The sequence below is a fragment of the Notothenia coriiceps genome, unplaced genomic scaffold, assembly GCF_000735185.1.
Source record: "Notothenia coriiceps isolate Sejong01 unplaced genomic scaffold, NC01 NC01_scaffold00000290, whole genome shotgun sequence".
NCBI classification, from domain to species: domain Eukaryota; kingdom Metazoa; phylum Chordata; class Actinopteri; order Perciformes; family Nototheniidae; genus Notothenia; species Notothenia coriiceps.
The window spans coordinates 230,663-249,285 of NW_011332991.1; the positions used below are offsets into that span (position 1 = coordinate 230,663).

Genomic DNA, 18,623 nt, shown 5'->3' on the forward strand with positions numbered 1-18,623 from the left:
GATTTTCCAGTTATTTTGTTGCTACAGTGAAGACACTTAAATGATGCTGAAACCATTAGTAGTTATAAGTCTGCATGTTATTTACTGTTGGTCACACAGACAGTGACAATTTCCACCATTTCCTGAAATGTTATATAGAGCAAACAGTTAATCGTAATATGCATTCAAAGAAACCTGCACAGAGATTACCTTGAAAATTCCAAAAAATAAAACAAAGTGGGCATTATATAGGATGACTTGAGTTATTTTGACCTCAAAATATTTTTAAATATTTATTTTTATAATCTTTCTGTCCTAAAAGTGAAAAGTACGTCTTCACTTTAATTACATTCCTGGTAGTCTGCAAAATACCTTTAAAACATTAATTATGTCTAAATGTTGCTTTTCTTCATGCCTAATTTGCATATAAAATCAAATATAACAACACGCAAAGAGAAAATCAGTGATTTGTTTGAGATGTTCACTAGTCTGCACCTCTATCCTGGATACTTTTTGTTAGAGTACTGGTATTGTGAACTGCCGAGGTTGTTAGGACTATGACGCCACCTACTGTCAACCAGAACTAATGCACCGTTGTGAAGTGAGCACACCAGCCTCCTCCCTTTCTCTCTCTGGGGCTGCTGTGCTAAGTGAGGCGCGCTGGGCCTGAGGAGCGGTGCTGGGAGAGAGGAGCCGTCACTGATGTCCTGATGACTGGTATGCACTCTGGTATTGCTGGCATGCGAATAAAGGTTTTGCACCCGCGATGGGCGGGAGGAGGTGAGGATGGAAAATTAAAAAATTAAAAAGATAAGAGATTTAGTGGCGCTGATGCACCGGCAACGTCAGGTACTGCTGCTATGCAAAATGTGGATGTCTTTGAAGGCATGTTATGAATGGAGGGAGAAAGAAGGAATGTAGCGGTAGGGAAACCACTAGGGCGAGTTGTGGAACACCTATAGGATATTTTGTGCAAATGTTGCCTTCAATGAAAGAAAGAATACCTGAGAAAGGTTGCACATTGGTGGAAACCTTTAAAAAAATGTAAGATGAGAGGTTGGGGCGGAGACACACATTCAATGCTTCTGTTGCAGTGAATGACAAATCATTATTGGAGTATCTGATTTATCCTTCACTTAAAAATATAAATAAAATACTCAAAGAAAAATTAAATATGTGCCTCCGCAGAGAGAAGAACATAACTATTGATCTCTGTGTCTGCCTGTGGCTGGTGGTGGACTGGTATAGCTATTGTAATAGGGTCATGTGATATTGCACTGGAAAGAGCCGACAGACCCCGGTGCACCCTGGGTAGGCCTGCGAGTGCTGATTATGCAACAGGATCTGATTTCATGCCCATTGGATCGCTCTGGTTCTCTCACTTCCCCTTCCTGCTTTCTCTTCTTCAAAACACTTTTATCTACATTTCTCTTCATTCCACAAACTTTCTGCTAAAGCTCTTTTTCTTTCAATTGTTCCCTGTCTCATCAATAACACACAGAGCTACGCATGCTCTACCCTCTCCTGGAAAACAGTGAATTTACAGTATAAGGCCGGCTAAAATCAATATGATTGAGCAAACAAAAGTTACCTACTGTAACTGCTGACAGGTATTCTTTTTCCCAGCAGCACTTCCCCTCTACTCAAAAGCCATGTGAACTGGACATGTGCTGCCCTCTTGTGGTGAAAAATATGCTACACCCATATTCTGCTTACAGCACCCTATTAATTCTTCCTGCAGTCAAGCTAGAGTTGCTACACTGATAACTGCATGCATTTTTAGATAAACAGGTCCTGAGCTGTGGCTTGTTTACTACCTACTGGTGATATTACCACCCAAGAGATAAAAGAAACAGCCTCTCAAACTATTACAGGGTGTCATCACACATCTGGATATAAGATTCAAGGACATTTGAATAACTTTCAGGGTCATCTTTATCTAATTTCCCAAATCAATGTCCCAATTAGCTTCATCAAAACAATTTGGTCTTTATATAAGTTTTAGTAGTAGAAGTATTTTCACTGCATTTCTTTCAGAAGTTTCAGATATTATTTTTGACAAACACTTTCAAGGGTTTTAGGACCTGTGGGAACTCAGTATGGTGACAGCAGTATTTACGAACAAGAACTGAAAATCAGCGTTGCAGAAATGGATCCGGAGAGACTGAATGAAAGTCAGTATTTGATTTAAGCTCTGGCCTGACAGCAGCAGGCTGTGACTGGCTTATCAAAAAGGATGGGGAAAATGCAAAGTGACATTCCTTTTAATCTAATCTCCTGGCTCGTGTGAAAACAGATCAAAATAAAATACAGATCTTTAATTAAAACATGCGTGTAATGTGTTGATCCCTTTAATCATGCTTTAATCATGATTAATGGGAACAGTTTTTGTACATTTCCTGGCCAAGCACATGGCATGACGTCTCACCAGTTTCCCCGAGGCCACTTCACTGTTGAATTAGCAAATGTAAAATATGGCACAAAGGCTAATTACCAGTATTCAGGCAGGCAGTGCAGCTGCACAGAGTCAGAGTGGGTATCGCTGAAAGTGAAGGGGACAGAAAGAGACACGTGCAGCGGGGAAAGACGGCGCTCACGTTGCTTCTTTCTGATAAACCGCAGCGCAGAGTGACAGACGCCCAGCTGGGGCCTGCATGAGGAAGGCAGCACTCACTTCCTTTGTTTGTGCATCTCACAGTTCGATTTGACTTCAGCGCTAAAGAGTGACGAAGACTTCTTCCTGCTAGCTACTGCTTCAGACTCCCTAGACAGGAGAGGCAGAACAATGAGGAGGATAGGAGAGCACGTTACAGTACAGGGTGGGGCAGACAGGGAGATAAAGGACTAAAACACACACACGAGCCAAACCTGAGGCCATATGCAAACAGAGCCATGGATACAGGTGAGGACACACGCCCAGTCCAAACAAGCAAATACATGCAGTCAGCACAGATAACTGCTAAACTGGCAAGTGAAACATGAAAAGGGGAAGCACAGAGGCAAACAAAAAACCCTGTGAACTCCAAAATGTGAGCGTCCTTCATTCGCTGTGTCAGACTGCACCAAACCTCACTTTAACAATATTAAAGCCAACACAGCAAAACTGAAATATTCTCCTCTTGAAAGAGTGCCTTCACCTCGCTGACTTTACATGCAATCCCCAGAGATGATGTGCAATGTCCCATCTGTGTGCAGTGCAGTGTATTTCTGCCCCCCCCCCCGGCCCTGAGCAACACATGAACTAATCAGAGCGGACCAAAACCCCTGACCTACTGTTCTTCTGTGAGAGGAAACGGATGTGGGGAATTTTTCTTTCTCTCTCTCACTCGCACACCAAACTAACGTGAAAACTGACACATCATCTGAGGACAGAAACAACCTACAGAGCTGATATCCAGCACACACGTCTGTACGCATAAAGCCTCATCCAGAGACATGCATAGACCTTCAGTGTTTCTATATGCCGCAGTGTCAAATGCTGGCTTTTGAAGTGGAGCCAGGAAGCTCAGAATGACTCGGTTTGAATTTGAGAATAAAAAGGGGGCATTCCACATCTCGAGTTGACAGACATGAGCGTTTAACAAGCAGGTCAAGTCCAATAAAAGGAGCAACTGAGTGGAATTGGGTGAAATATAGGACCCTGGCATTTCATAAGTCAAAACATGATTAATTTAAAACTAATGGAACTAATGATTAAAGAAAAAAAGTTGGTCAGAAGTACAGTATACGCAAAAATGTCTCCTGGTTTGTCTTAATGTCAGATAATAGGACAAATATTCCCGTTATCATTTCCAACTGCCCAAAAAGGATTTATTTATGTAGCGTATTTTCAGTCGAAAATGCAAAAGCTATTAAGTTTACTTTCAGATATTTCAAAAATCTTCACATTTCTAGAATCCAACTTAAACAATTAACCCATTATCAAAATAGATACATATTAATAGTTGCTGATAGAGATGCAACTGACACTGTTACAGTTCTTATTCCTTGTTGTGGCTTAAATAAGCTGAGCTTCTGTAACACTCATATATATTCCCTGTCGGCATTGAATCCCTCCTCATCAGACACAGCAAGAGGAAAAGCAAAAAGCCTTTTGAGCTGCACCTTTAAAAACAGCTGTGTTTTGACCCGTTTTATATTAGTTATGTAAAAGTGACCAAGTCAGGGCTGCCTCGCTGCACACAAAACAAGCACCACTGTCAAACAACAAGCACAAACTTGTTGCATAATAATTAGCCGGCACAGAGAATGTGTTGCTTCTCAAAAGCCTCACATAGCCGGAGAAGAGGAGGAGAGACAGGAGGTCAGGAATCATTTTTCACTAGCAGATCTTCTCTCTCTATTGCTCTTCATGTAGGCTAATCTCTTCCAGGCCCACCAGGCCAGCTGACTTAGCCTCATTTAACCAGCTAACGGCCGGTAATAAATCAGCTGCACACTCCTCTCACCTCTAATCTGTAGGTGCGTGTTCACTCCCCCTGATATACGACTCAGGCGGGCCCCCAGTGTGAGGAGGCTACTGTACGGGAGAAGACTCCTGTTGGGAGTGCAGGTCAGACAGCAAGCAAACAACAAGAGGATAAATATGACATTTGTATTACTATTGTGTTTTTATTTTTCCTATATGCTTACTCTATCTTATAGGGTTTCATATTCTTGAATCGATTCACTTCACTTGTGTCTAATCTTTAAGAGAGGAATTCTTATTTATTTTGATTGTATACACCTTTTACCTCCTTGTGCTTCTTAACCTGTTAAACTGTTATATGTTGTTGCTAAGCTGCATGTATCTGTAAAAGTCTTAATATCTGATCTGAGCGGAATTTCGTTTTGTGTATTTCAACTTGTGATGTGTGCCATTTTGTAAAGCAATTTGAGCTGCACGTGCTGTATGGAAAGTGCTATATAAATAAAGCTTCATCATTATTATAAACCTGGGGATGAAAGAATAAAACGGGAAGGGAAAGAAAGGCAGAACATGGTCTTTCATTCCCAGATGGAGTTTAAATGGCTTTGCAGCAACATCTCTGTCTGACACATATTTTTGGATGATTTGGAAAGGAAGCTCTTTCCTTCCTTCCCATGGCTTCCTGGATTCAACTGTGGCAAAGTGAGCGGCTGGCCTTGCTCTCATGATACTCTGTGTTCACAGCCAGTCTTAAGCGCAGCTAGTTTTCATCGTAGCTCCTAATGCTCCCGGGCTGTTGGCTCAATGTTCGCATTTGTCACGAGCCGCCCAACTCAAAGACCACCAGTGATTAAAAAGGCTTTGAGAAACATCACGTTTAACAGGTCTACAGCTGGGAGCACAACAGAAGAAAAAGCTGCTTGACTGTGTTATAATATATATAATATATATATTAGATTTATTGATGACGTTGCATCCTACAAGCAGAGAAGTGATCGTTGCTGCAGTTTTACCACTTGAAATGTTAATTAAAAAAAACAAGACATTTTAGGACATCTTGTGGGTTCTAGAAATATATTGTGGGCATTTTAACTAATGCACTAATACGATATTGCACTATACAGAATTGAAAAGATCATTTTAATTGACACTTATATCTGATATAGCTTTTTGAGTCTGTATCAACCCCAGTTACATATGACATTCAACTTAAGTGGCATATTAGTGAATAATTAAAGTAATTAATAGGTGCTTCAGCTTTCATTTCTTCAGCTGTAAATGAGAGGATAATTACTTTAAGGGACATGGCCCAACTATGCTTTCACCCCAGTATACAAACTTGGACTTAAAATGACTAAATACGGAAAAAAATGTGCAAATTAATTTATAATTTCAATGAAATCTTAACTGATGATGTTATTTTGTGTAGCAAGCTTGGAAACGGCACTGGATGGTACTATCAGGGAGTGATTTGGGTGTGGGAATCATTCACAGTGTGTCCTTCCTTAGTTTAAGATCACCCCACATCAGGGACATCATCCCCCCCTCCCTGTATCTCTCTCCACATGCAGTGCAGTGCACTTCCCCCCCCCCTTGCTTGGCTGTCACAGTGGCAGGAAGTTGAGGAAATGTACAGGCCACATGGGCGGATCGGAGCCATACTGCAGGGTTGTCAGCAGACACATATGAGACATATGGTTGCTGGTGCGGGCCTGTCAGCTATTAAGCTTTTTATATCGCGGTCTCCCTCTAATCTTACCGAGTGCAGTTTAATATCTCGCCTCAACCATATCCACATGTGCTATGAGAGTGTGAACAGACATATGCATGTAAAAACACACACAGGAAATCCTGTTTCTGTTGTATCTCTTCCTTTGGGTTGCTGAACTTCTCTTCCCTTCATTCCTTCTCTTCAGCAATGTCAGCTTCTTGTTTAAACCTGTACAAAACATCTCAAAACCAACGCACCTCACCACGCCCAGCTCATGGATTACAGTGATCGGTTACGCCTGACTTTTTTGCATTGGCAGGTCAGGCTGAATAAATTAAAGTCCATTTTGAATTTGTTTCATTTTGTTTCCCGGCACAAGATTGGCTCCACCCTCCTTACTGGAAGTAAAGCGCGTGACTACTGTAAATGTTTACTGTTAATGTCATTAACCTGGGAATCTATCTTTCCCCTACCTGTTCCCTTTTTTATTGCGTGCCTTTCAAAAGATAGGAGCATAAGCTCAAATCCAGGGAAACGCCTCAGAGTCCCTTAAATCGCATGAGTCATAAAGTGAGACAGACAATACATAGATGCAATGATAGACACTCTCTACTCAGTTAAAAAAATGTAGGTACAAATGTTCCACTTCTTCTCACTTGTTTAAAGGAAGAAAACCCTGCATGGATTTTAAACAGCAGAGGGTTAAGAGAGGTTGAACATTTCAAAAGGGAAAAGAGGCCATTTTAACTTCCTTTCCAAAAGCTGCTTAAAAAAAGTCACTTCAAGTACAAAAGGAACATCCTGCCTCATATTCCCATGTTCATGTTCAATATGAGTGTTCACACTATTATCTACACTTGACTATCTTTTTCCTTCCTTCTTCCTGTCCCTTATTCTCAGCATGGGCTCCGCTGTGAGCCCTGTAATCTCATTTAGAGAGGGGTATCCACAGGGCTGAATCACACACACAAACATGCTTATACACATAAATGCAAGATTGCACACTCCTACACGTAACAGCCAGGGGGGAATTGGGTGTGTTGTTGAGTATAAGGGATAAAGAAAATAGCTTAATGTTGAGGAAAGAAGAACGTTTAAGAAGGAGTTCAGCATTGAGGACTGAGATGAACTTCCCTGAGACTTGTGTGCTTTTAAAAACACGTGTGTGTGTGTGTGTGTGTGTGTGTGTGTGTGTGTGTGTGTGTGTGTGTGTGTGGCTTGCTTTTCCTGATGCAGCGCAGAGATCTCTAATCCAATTACAGCCTCAGCCACCAAGGACAAACCGAGCTAGCTTACACCAACGCTAGCAGCCCACCGGCTCTGCACAGATTTAGCAGCTCAGCCGAAGCCTCGCCCGAGGGTGCTGACCACATCCCACTGAAATAAATAAAAGCATAATTAAAGGCTTTCTCCTGCAAAACAAATTAGGTATCTTGAATGAGGAACTTCACTCACAATATTGCTTTTAAAGAATCAGAAATAGTCTCAAATGATTATTGTTTCGTTCTCCTTCTGATAGCCAGCCAGCCAGCCAGCCAGCCAGCCATCCTCCCTCTCTCTCTCTCTCTCTCTGTCTGTCTGTCTGTCACCAGCGCTCTGGGCCCCTGCTGGTAAATCTCCCTCTCTGTCCTCTATTGCAGACCTCTACTGTTTCTAATTTAGCTCTCTGACCCACGTCGCCTCTTCCCATTTATCTCCATATCTCACCTATCGCCTCTGCGCCACTATCGTTTCCCTGCGTCCCTCATCTGTGCCGCACTGTCTTTATACTCCTGCTGCTCTCCTGCTTATCAGTTGCCCTCTCTTCCATGGCTGCTTTCTTTTTTCCTCTCGTGTTTTTAAATCTGCACTGCTCCAGTACCCCATCTCCCTTGCTCTAAATGTCACATCCCACTCTCCAGCATATGCTAAAAAGGAAGTTAGGTCCTTTTTGTATGTCGGTTAGCCGGACAAACTGGAAATCTTGTGATCAAATGTGAATGAAATTTGGTGGAAAGATAACACATGGTGCAAATTAGGTTATAGTATTATAATGGTGAAGCCTCAACTGTCTATAATAAGAGAGTGTGTCTACTCTTAGGACTCTGGGAATAATTTAGATTTAGATTTTATGAGTTGTATTTAGTTTTGAGAAAAACAAGCAGGGACGCAGTTATTTCCAAAATTGTCTGACAATCCATTAGACGCCACATTGTGGTTCTGTGGGATAATGATGCTTATTAACATGTGCCTACTGATACTTTTTTTTTGGCCCTATTTACATTCAGAAGTTTTCCATTTATGATGATATAATGCCACTGAACTCTCAAACTGCTTGGAAATGGCAAGTGTAAATTAAAAGATTATACATCAATAGAAGAAAGGTCTCACTAAATGTAACTTATAGCAAAGACACAATCTGAAAGACTGTAACCAGCCCGAAAATAAATGCATCCAGCTGTTCTGAAGGGTGTCCCTTGTGGGTGGCGGACAAAAACAGCCCTAAACCCTGCTGCAGGGGTTCAACTTAGTATAGCTGATTTTAAGACAGCTCTGGCTGGCAGCAGCCCTTGACTATGATGCTCCCAGGACTTTGGCAGCAGCTACTGGAGGAACCAAAAGTCGACGAACAACAAGAGAAAGGGAGCGAGAGAACAGCTGATTAGTCATGGCTGTTCCTGCCCTGTCGTTTCTATTCCCCTGGGTGTCCATCCCATGGTAGTGCCAGTTGTTTGCGATGGGCAGGGCTGACCAGAGCGTTATGAAAGAGCTAATACAGCCGCAGCATGGTGCCACTCTACTGCCAAGAGAAAGAGAGAAACACACACACACACACGCACACACACGCACACGCACACGCGCACACACACACTTTCTCTTTCATGACCTACCTCTGTCCCTGTTTTTGCATTTGTTACAGATTACATTTTAAACGTGTGCGCTATATCTCCAAATATAAAGTCACAAGAGGCGCTTTCACACCAAGTACTTTTCCCAGGAATAGTTCCCGGAAATCTTTAGTTCCGGTCCAGAACTATGTAGCAGATCGCATTCACACCGGAATAAATCCCTGAAGGAGGATTACGTAAATGAAGCCGCTGACGTCACTTCTTCTTCTTCTGCTTTGGGTTTACTGGCAGGCCGCAAACAACTTCACGGCATATACTGCCACTCGATATGCTTTTATTTTGAAGGAGAGGTAGCGCTGTTGACAGGAAGTTGTTGTTGCTTTGGAAACAACGTGACGGAGATTAACGGAGAAAGGTAATATCTACATATAAAGACGGAGAAAGTAAACTATAACGTTTATGGTTAAGTGTTAGCACCCCCCGAACAAGCTCTTACGTTGATATTGGAGATTTCAATAAATTCATTTTGAAAAAAAAAAGGGAAAAAATAAAAAACAAACAAAACGAATATCCGAATAACAAAATTGAAACCCGAATAGTACTCCAAGAACGAATATTCGGATATTCGAATATTCGGGTACAGCCCCACTCCACCGCTCCCATGTTTTCTTTTGTGTTGCCACATGTTAGTCTCTTTCCGTTGGTGCGCTGGGCTAATGCTAATAATGCTAATGCAAGCAAATAAAATGGCGGCTTCACAAAACATTTCTGAGTTTTAAGGTGCGTGGTTTGCAATTCGCCCAGCCAATCAGAAATTGGAACCTTTTCCTCCCCAGGAAAGTACCACCTCAGGGGCTGAAAAGGGGGTGAAAGAGTTCCTGAAAAAAAGTTCTAGTTCCAGATCTTTTTGGTGTGAACGCAAAATCCCAGGAACTATCAGAACTATTCCTGGGAAAAGTACTCCGGTGTGAAAGCGCCTAAGGAGGGCTATTGTGCTTTCCACGCCATATGCATTAACACTCAGGTATTGAGTTGGGTTTGCAGACTCTTGATCCTTCATCGTATTAGGTTGCACCATACTCAAACAGCACACTGTCCTCAGGATGTTGAAACCTCACCTTGGCTCAAACATACTGGTGAAAAGGGGCAAAGAACACCACACCTAGCAGGAGCTTCCATCTCAAATCCTCGCAAAAGTGCTTAACACAGCTGTGCGTTCACGCATGCAGATTCTCCAATTATGCAGTTGTGCATATTCAGTGAAAAGCAAACTGCAGAGTCATTCGGTATCGCGTTCATTTCTGGGCCTCTGTGTCCCTGCCTCAGGAAAAGGGAAGGGAAGACGGGGATGTAGAGCGGAGTCTCAAGAGACAAACCAGAGTAAAGCAGTATTTACTCAGGAGTGTGTGTGTGTTCTTGTACCCAAGCTGTTTGCCTCCTCAAAAAGACATTCAATAGAGCCTTTATAACTCCCTCAATGATGCAGACTGATGTCCTGAAACACTCCATGATACAGCATTGGGAGGGCTCACGGACAATTCTCTGCGTCCTTTCCTCCCGACACCAGCTAGTTCAAAACTGCAACATGATGTGGGAATACTTTAATCAACTAATCCCAAATGAGTTGTGTTAGACTTGTAGTTTTAGTTTTTTGCACTGTAGTTATTTCTGTATCGATACGAAAGACTCCTCCCTGGTGAAGCAGGTGGTTGTTCCTAGATTGACTGCTTGCTTTAGGTATCACCTTCCTGTGAAACCCGAAGACACCTCTGAACTATGACAGCTGAGCTTTTACAGCATAGCAATGACCCCTCTGCTCACTTTAGGATCTGTTGTGCTACTGGGGAGGAGGAGGAAGCTGCTACCATTGCCCCCCCAAAAAAGGGGACTGATGTCAGGGATGGGAGCTGGGGACTTGTTTTTTTTAACCCTTCCAGCTGTGCTATTCTTTCCACTGTTTCCGTTCTTTCTCCAAAACAGCACGATACAGCTTGTACAATACTTCTTTGCATATAGGCTTTCCTCCAACATGCTCAAACACACATAACACCCTGCTAGCCCTAGTTGTTAAACATTTATCAGAGAGAGCTGAGGCGACCCAGGGCCTTGCTCTCTGCAGCTGAACAGTCCAGCAAGTCATGCAAGCACGCAACAGTCTCTGCACATCAGCGTCCCAGGAGAGGGGGGGGTTGTGTATTAAAGGGAGAAAGAGACAGATAGAGTGAGTGAAACAAACCGAGCCAGAGAGGGAACGACAGAGTGAGTTGGAGGGCTGGAAGTGACTAAGATGCCCTTTCTGGGGAGTAAACAAACCAACTAGCCTTCTTGTCATTCAGCCAATCCCTCAGCACCAGCCCATCATGGAAGAACAGCCAGAAGCATGCTGTGTACATGGAGCATGCCCCATTGCCCCAGCTACGTTACAGCAGCACAATGTTGATTGGAAACTGAGGCACATAAATCAATGAGAGGAATATTTATCTCTGTAAAATTGATTGCATTTCGATAGAAATTCCCCTCGTAAAATGTGGATTCAACTTTTGTTGTTGAACCAACTCAATCGCATCGTTCTTCCCATAAATTGATGTGGGCAATCTATTATTTCAACATTCCAAATCTCACATAGCAAAAACACTTCTCTGACAGCTGTCAATTTTTCTTAGACACTGTAAAATAAGTAGTTACTACAGAAAAAACAACCTTGGGTTGAATTTCACTTAATAGGGTTCATATTTTTCTGACCATTGAGTGATACATACACCCATGGTGAAAAACCCTTTTTGGGAAGCTGAGGCTCTATGATGGAGAGAAAAGGTCAGGCCTCCACAGACAGTTGGGACAGCTTGATCAACACTCACCTCCATTGACACTTGAAACTGATTATGAATAACTTAGGAAAGTCAATTTTGCAAAACAACAAATGCCATGGCTGTCATTTGTCTCAGGGTTGGTTGCTTTGGTGAGCCTATGTCTGTTGACATACTGGGCTATCTGCCACCCACAATAACAGGTGGATTTGTTAAACTACATTGTCAACTACAAGATTGGCTAACTTACGTGGTCTTAAAAAATCTTGGCCTAGGCTGTCCTGGGTGTGTAGTCGTAAAGCAACTTTAGGGCCAGACACAATACATTTATATTTAATAGAGAGTTGTTCTTACTTTGGGCTCAGGAAAATGGAGAGCCAACAGAATGCTTTCCCCTGTAACAGTAAGTTAGGAGCTCTTTCCCTGGCAGACACTGAGACCATGTTCTAAGCTGACTGCCCTCAGGTCAGCCCTTAAAACAGAACAATGAGAGACACTGCAGGTGATCGTAATGCTTGAAATGAAGACAGCAAAATCATACTTGGTCGAGGTCTAGACCACGCAACACTGACAGTGTGGCTTAGTTTCAATTGATCATGTCTGCTCCTCTGCCACAGCCTATTATCAGCATTGCGTCTGCGGAGCGGGCAGCGGAAACAGCCACCTGGGCCGAGACTGCAATAGTGTGTGTTTGGGTTTGTGCGTGCGTGTGTGGTGCTGACGCAAATAAGGCAGGGGGGTTGCATGAGGACAACATCTATACATATACACAGAAGCTTGAAAGCACTCAAACACACACTCAGAATGAAACTACAACCCCATCCCCGCAAAAAGGCTGCCGCTGAGTTTCTTATGCTTGTGTTTAGGACCGCATTTAGAGATTGTTGATATGCAAAAAGATATTGTGGGGTTTCTTTAGAAGGATTTTTTTCAATATGTTTGAAAGACATCATTTCCTTTGATAATTATACTGAAATATGGTTGGGTGCACTGCGCTTCCTGTCAGATATGGAGTATTTTTCCCCACTGCATATTGACATTTAAAAAGGTTATGATAACCTCAACATGGAAACACAGGGGGGTGTTCCATAATTTAATCATACTAAAGTGGTATCTATTGGCAAATATATATTTTCAATGTTTCATCTTTGTACCTGACAATTACCTTATTTCCAGCTAGCGTTTGGTATTCTGAGTGCCACGTAAAGGTGGGGTAGGTCATTTTGGAGAAACCAGCTCGAGTGCGCTAGAATTTGAAAATACACAACTGGAGAAAATCTGCCTCTTCCTTACAGAGCCCCTCCTCCAACAGACACGAAAGCGCACATGGCCAATGAGGGCACGAGATAAGTTTGTGCACAGATGGAAGGCTGACAGGCAGGTAGGCCATCCAGTTATTTTAGCCGGGCCGGCTAAAATGATTGGTCACACTTTTAACAGTACTACGGCTTCCACAGATGATTTTCTTTTATGGATCTTTTGTCAAAGCACTTAAGATATTCATTGCTATTGGGATGTTAAGAGCATTCCATGGAATATAACAAAAAGTGTATCGACACGGTTTCTCAAACTTACCTACCCCACCTTAATACACTTCCCTTGTGCCTGACTGTTTGTTTGCATAGAGTTAACTTGAATATTAAAACCAAGTTTGCTCTTGCAAAGTTCTCAATTAGGATCCGGTGCACTATAATTGCTCAATAAACAGCAAATTGATCCTTAATCCAAATTTTAAAAAAAATGATATGCAGTTGTATCCCTTGTTTTGCAGTAACCCTGGGTGCCAGATGTGATCCACCCACTTCACTACTCTATTAATAGGATCAAAAACTGACAGAAAACCATCTGACCATTTAGATGGTTTATTTTGAAACTGAGGACTAGTCTCTATAATGCATGTGGAGATCCTTTCATGATTTCAATATTATATACATTATTCTATGCTTCACATTGAATCTTCCTAACTGCTGGAGTCATGAGAGTTGACTTTGTACAAATTCGAAGGCCACAAAACAGTTGCACTACCACATGAATGTGACACCAGTAAATAGCTAACGTTAGACATTACACTTCTTTATTGGGTGTGAGCCACAGGGAACTAGACATACATCGCTCACTGTGGAAGAAGTTCAGCTTGTGGTGAGGGTTTTTATGCATTCTCAACTGCAGACGTGTTCAAGGGCATTTTGACGTTTTCCGAAACAGAAAACATTTGATTGAAGTTGTCTTTCAATTTCGGTGAAGATATGATGCCTATATTTCGAAATCTTGACTAAAAAATTTTTTTTCCAATACCATATTTAGGAAGAAAAATAAACGCTTTTTCTCTAAAAAACCAACATCTAAAATATATCACTATTTAATGTTGACTAAAGAGCTTTTAGAAAATGTTTAAAATTGTGATTTGAAGCTAGAAATGAATCACAAAATAGCAAAAACTCAATACCCAGCTATTATACTTAGCCATTTCCTGAAAATAAACATATTCAAAACAAAGATTTACTTCTCAAATACAAGACAAACGGCTGAAATATGTCACCAACAAGATGAAACGATAAAAGAAGCATCCCTATATTACTGGCATTACTCCGATGATGCAGGATAATGATACCCTGCCTGCACACCATGAAGTCACAGGTGATGCCGTGCGAGCTAAGTGTACATTAAATCTGACTCTTGCTCAGGTCACGCAGACTAAAGCGGCGCTCCACTTAGCCGCTGTAGTTTCCATTCTCTCGCTCATCGTTCAGCCTTACCAATCCATCACTCAAAAGCAAAGGGATTAAACATCTGTCAAAGCCTGCCCATTATGCCCAGCGGGAAAAGGCACATTTAGGCACCTCGTATCTCTCCAGTGATTTAACATCCAGTCTGACTCTGAATTTGAGGACATTAGGCTCTCAAATAATGCACTCTGTCCAAAGTATATAAACAGAGATATCGAATGTAGTTCGCAAACACATTTTAGGGCAAACCCACAGGTGAAATACACATATACTAAGGTTTTGCAGCCTCTTGTTGAAACAAAATTAAAACACCCGCCGTAAGCCCAAATATAATTTTCTCTATATCTCCTTTGCTAATTCTATCCACCATTTGTAGGCTACGACCTCCATTTGATTCCCTGTGGAGCTTCATCCTTCCTATCTACTACTCCACCCCTTCCTCCCCACCTGCTTATTTCCTCCATTATTCTCCCTAATCAACCATTCCATCAAGAGCATTCATATCCACTTCCTCCATTGGTCAAAATTCTGCCGTCTCCAATTCCTCCGCCCCTTTAGATCACCCTGCCTTTTCTTCATCAGTCTCTCCTCTTCTATTCATCACGCCTTCCTTTTTCTCTCCATGTGCACATTTCTCCCCAAATCAGTTGCTTTCACCACCCAATTCTTCCATCCTCTCCTCACTTCCTCCCTCTATCGGTCCCGACTGTGGCGTCCTTCACCCTGGGTCTGAAGTCAGAGTGATTACACGGTTGGTTAACTCATTCATGGACTCCACTCTGTCAGTGACGCACTCCTATGCATTCAGCTCACATACACACCTTACCAACATTATAAACAGTAGCCAACGTGGGGCTTTAACATGAAGGTAAACACAAATTCTCAGCATAGAGAAACGCCATCATTCTTGTTCAATGGTTTTATATCTGAAAGGCACTGTAGATGCCCTATTAAACTTGTCATGAATAAACTATTTAGATTATATATAAGCATGACTCATTTCATGACTCATCGGAGTACAAAACAATTACTTATTTACAAGGGCGCTGTGTATTAATATCAACTACATTTAATAACAGCTATGATAACCCCGATAAAACAGGCAGGCCTTCTCTAAAATCGTATTGAATGTGGTTTTCGCTTTCCTCACCTCATCTTACACCAACACATGACTGGGTGTTGCTTTTGAATTCCTAACCGATCGCTAAGGAAACCAGTTTAGGTCTGACAGAACCAACTGTTTGGGCCAAAAAGTATCATTATTGCATCTGAGTGACTGAAGGGGGAAAGGAAGAGGAGGTAAATCACATTTAAAGCTGATGCAACTTCAGACAAGTCAAAGCAAGAACCAGTTATTAAAACTAGGAAAACCAGTGTCAGGAAGAGGAAACCTGAAAACATTTCAAATAATTCATTCATAGAGTTAACAACACCTTTACTAAAACGGCACAATTATTTAAAGTTGCAACTGCATAATGGTCTCAAGATGACAGTTTGTGTGAAATAGAACATGCTTTAAAAAAAAACATGTGGTGTCTTCCAGAACCCTTTCCCAACTACACATTTTGTATTGAAGTATTTTCTTATCCGTTAACAAATTGGCGACAGACAGACCAGAGGTAATAGTTAGTAAACGCCAGTGCTCTAGTTGGGGTATAGAGAGACTGCATCGTTATCTGTCAGCCAAAATGTCCCGATGTGAAGAAGGAACTCCCCTGATAACACGCCTTCCTCTGCCCTAATCTGCTCACTGTGACCAGCCAACCAGTCAACTTGATAAACTGTCAGCAAAAATAAAAATCTCAAAGCAACACACCTTACTGTGCAGGTCCAAACCAAGGACCTGAGGTTTACCTTTTTGAAAAGACACCCAATTCGACTGTTTCAGATTTACCTATGTGCATATTTAGAAATAGAAATAAATCCATCTTGGTTAGGGATTTCATTGAGTCAATCTCCTACTTACAGGCAAATATGATCCAGGTTTAAACCAGACAATCTATTACTTTATCTTTGCATAGCAAATACTTAAGTAAATGCAAGATAACACATCCGAGTTCTTCGATAGCAGACTGGGCAGGAAACTGATGTCAGGTTAATCCTGAATACAGTGATCATGGATTTGGTGTCTGGCTGTTAATCAGATCAATCTCATCTATAAGTACTGACTACCAGATCTCACACAAAAAAACATGACTCTATCATCAACTTCTGTCTGGTTTCACTTGCACCATCAAAGCAAAGAATACACAATTGATTAAACTACTGTTTAACTACTCGAATTAGTCACATAATGTGTTTCATTTAATGATTAACTGCCATCAACATGTATTTATCTTCCTCCAGTGTACCTATATCACAAGTATGGGAGCAGCATCCTGCATCAATGAGCTCTTTGACACCCTGCTGTGTCCCAAAGGCAGCACATTAGGTAGCCTTAAGCTAGCATGGCTGCTAACAGAGGGTCCCATGCACCTTGCACAGGAAATAAACTGAACCCGGGCATAGCCGCGTTAGCAAGACTGACAGGCTGCTAATGTTAGCCCCTTTGCTGTGTTAATCATTCTTAAAAATAGTCTCCCTGTTCAGCAAACTGCCGTTTACAGAGATGTTCTCACAACCTAATCTGGGCGCTGTCACCTTTGGCTAGATCGCTGCAGGCCATAGAGATGCCCAAAAATACCGCCTGGCCCGGGGTAACAGGAGGCTGGCTCACCGTCAGTGATGAGACCGTTGCCAGCTTTGCTACCAAGCTAGCATCGCTAAGCTAAGCTAGGCAAAATGCTACCCGCCTGTGGCCATATTAACGTGTTTAAGTTGAAAAGTATCAATATTGGACACGACAGTGCACCTGTGTAGTGCTGGCTGAGGTGGTGTCAGACACAGTGGGGTGTATTTGCAGTTGACCTGACAGAGGAGGGTAAAGCTAGGCACGCTAGCTGTCTGTACTCACCCCATTAACCAATCCATGGCGCTGTTTGTAGCTAGCTTAGCTAACGTTAGCTGGCAGGGGATGAATCCACCAGGAGCTGGAGGCGACCCCTAGTTTATGCAGCCACCACCCTCGGTGCCCTGGCTGCCTGGCCCCCGAGTCCCGTCGCTCTCCCCGGGGCCCGTGTGTCTCCCAGCTGCGGGATCCTGGCCGGTCAAATAGAAACGCCGCTTAAACTTTGAGCGATTGTCCTTGTTTTGATCCTCAGCTGGCTCGGATCATGAAGAGGCAGTATAACACAGTCAGATCAGTCTGCTAGCGTAGCGGGAGCGCAGCATTGAGTGACTTTGAGCACGAAGGCGAGCTGAGGAGAGCGGGGCAGCGGTGTGGGTCTGCCTGGTGTCCGGTGTGCAGTGGCGCCGAGAGGGGCTTGTCTGTTGGGATGCCGCTGGTCAACTCGGTAACCTCTGTCATGAAGCCTTGTATGGCTACCGTGCTAGCTGACAGCCTGAACCTCCACTGGAGCTGCTGCTTTCTGAGCGAAGTCTAAATCGGAGTCCGGAAGTAAACACAGACCCGACCCACTCTGTCTCTCCCGTGCGTAAAACGCATGTCAAGCAGGGCTGTATGAACATGGATGCAATGGATGTGTCGTGAGCAGGTTAGATACATTGTAAAAATCAGCCACTTAGGACTTTAACACTTTAATGTGAAGATGATCACCTCTCCTGTTGGCATACCATAGTATTATTGTTTATAGCATACATTGCCATGTTACAGGGCAGTGGTGCATGATGTCGTATAGTAACAAAGGGTCCCCAAGATATAAGGGATCATTGCAGCAAATATATATTTTTTAATCTGAAAAATGTAATAATACAAATCAAAGGAACAAAACACTTTATGGTCACACAAATGCCATAATCAGTGATTAGACTTCACAAGTCTGGCTAGACATTGCTTTGTTTCAAGGGGTCTATAGGAACCACTGTTTTATAAAAACCTGCTTCTCCAGCATCTCATATGGCAGGTCTCCGATTCTGTGGACATTTATTAAAGTGGCCAAGTCTGCTGAGGGTCAGCACATGTTGAAGACCAAGGTCCACCAGTAAATCCTTCCATGTCTTGCATTGTTGAGCCAGCTGTAGTTTTCAATTGTATAACATATAAAATAGAACAACCCTCCACACTTAACAAGAGAAACGACATTGGAGGCTATACATCTCAACAGG

General features: G+C 42.5%; 1 protein-coding gene across 1 annotated transcript in view; it reads right to left on the reverse strand.

The window, feature by feature from the left end:
- The window catches only part of mob2a (MOB kinase activator 2a), a 56,290-nt gene extending 38,337 nt beyond the window's left edge, over positions 1-17,953 (reverse strand). The window contains exon 1 of the mRNA XM_010765806.1: positions 17,413-17,953. Coding sequence (XP_010764108.1) covers positions 17,413-17,429 — 17 coding nt within the window. The 5' untranslated portion in view covers positions 17,430-17,953. The remainder of the gene's footprint in view (positions 1-17,412) is intronic.
- Between the last annotated feature and the right edge of the window lie 670 nt (positions 17,954-18,623).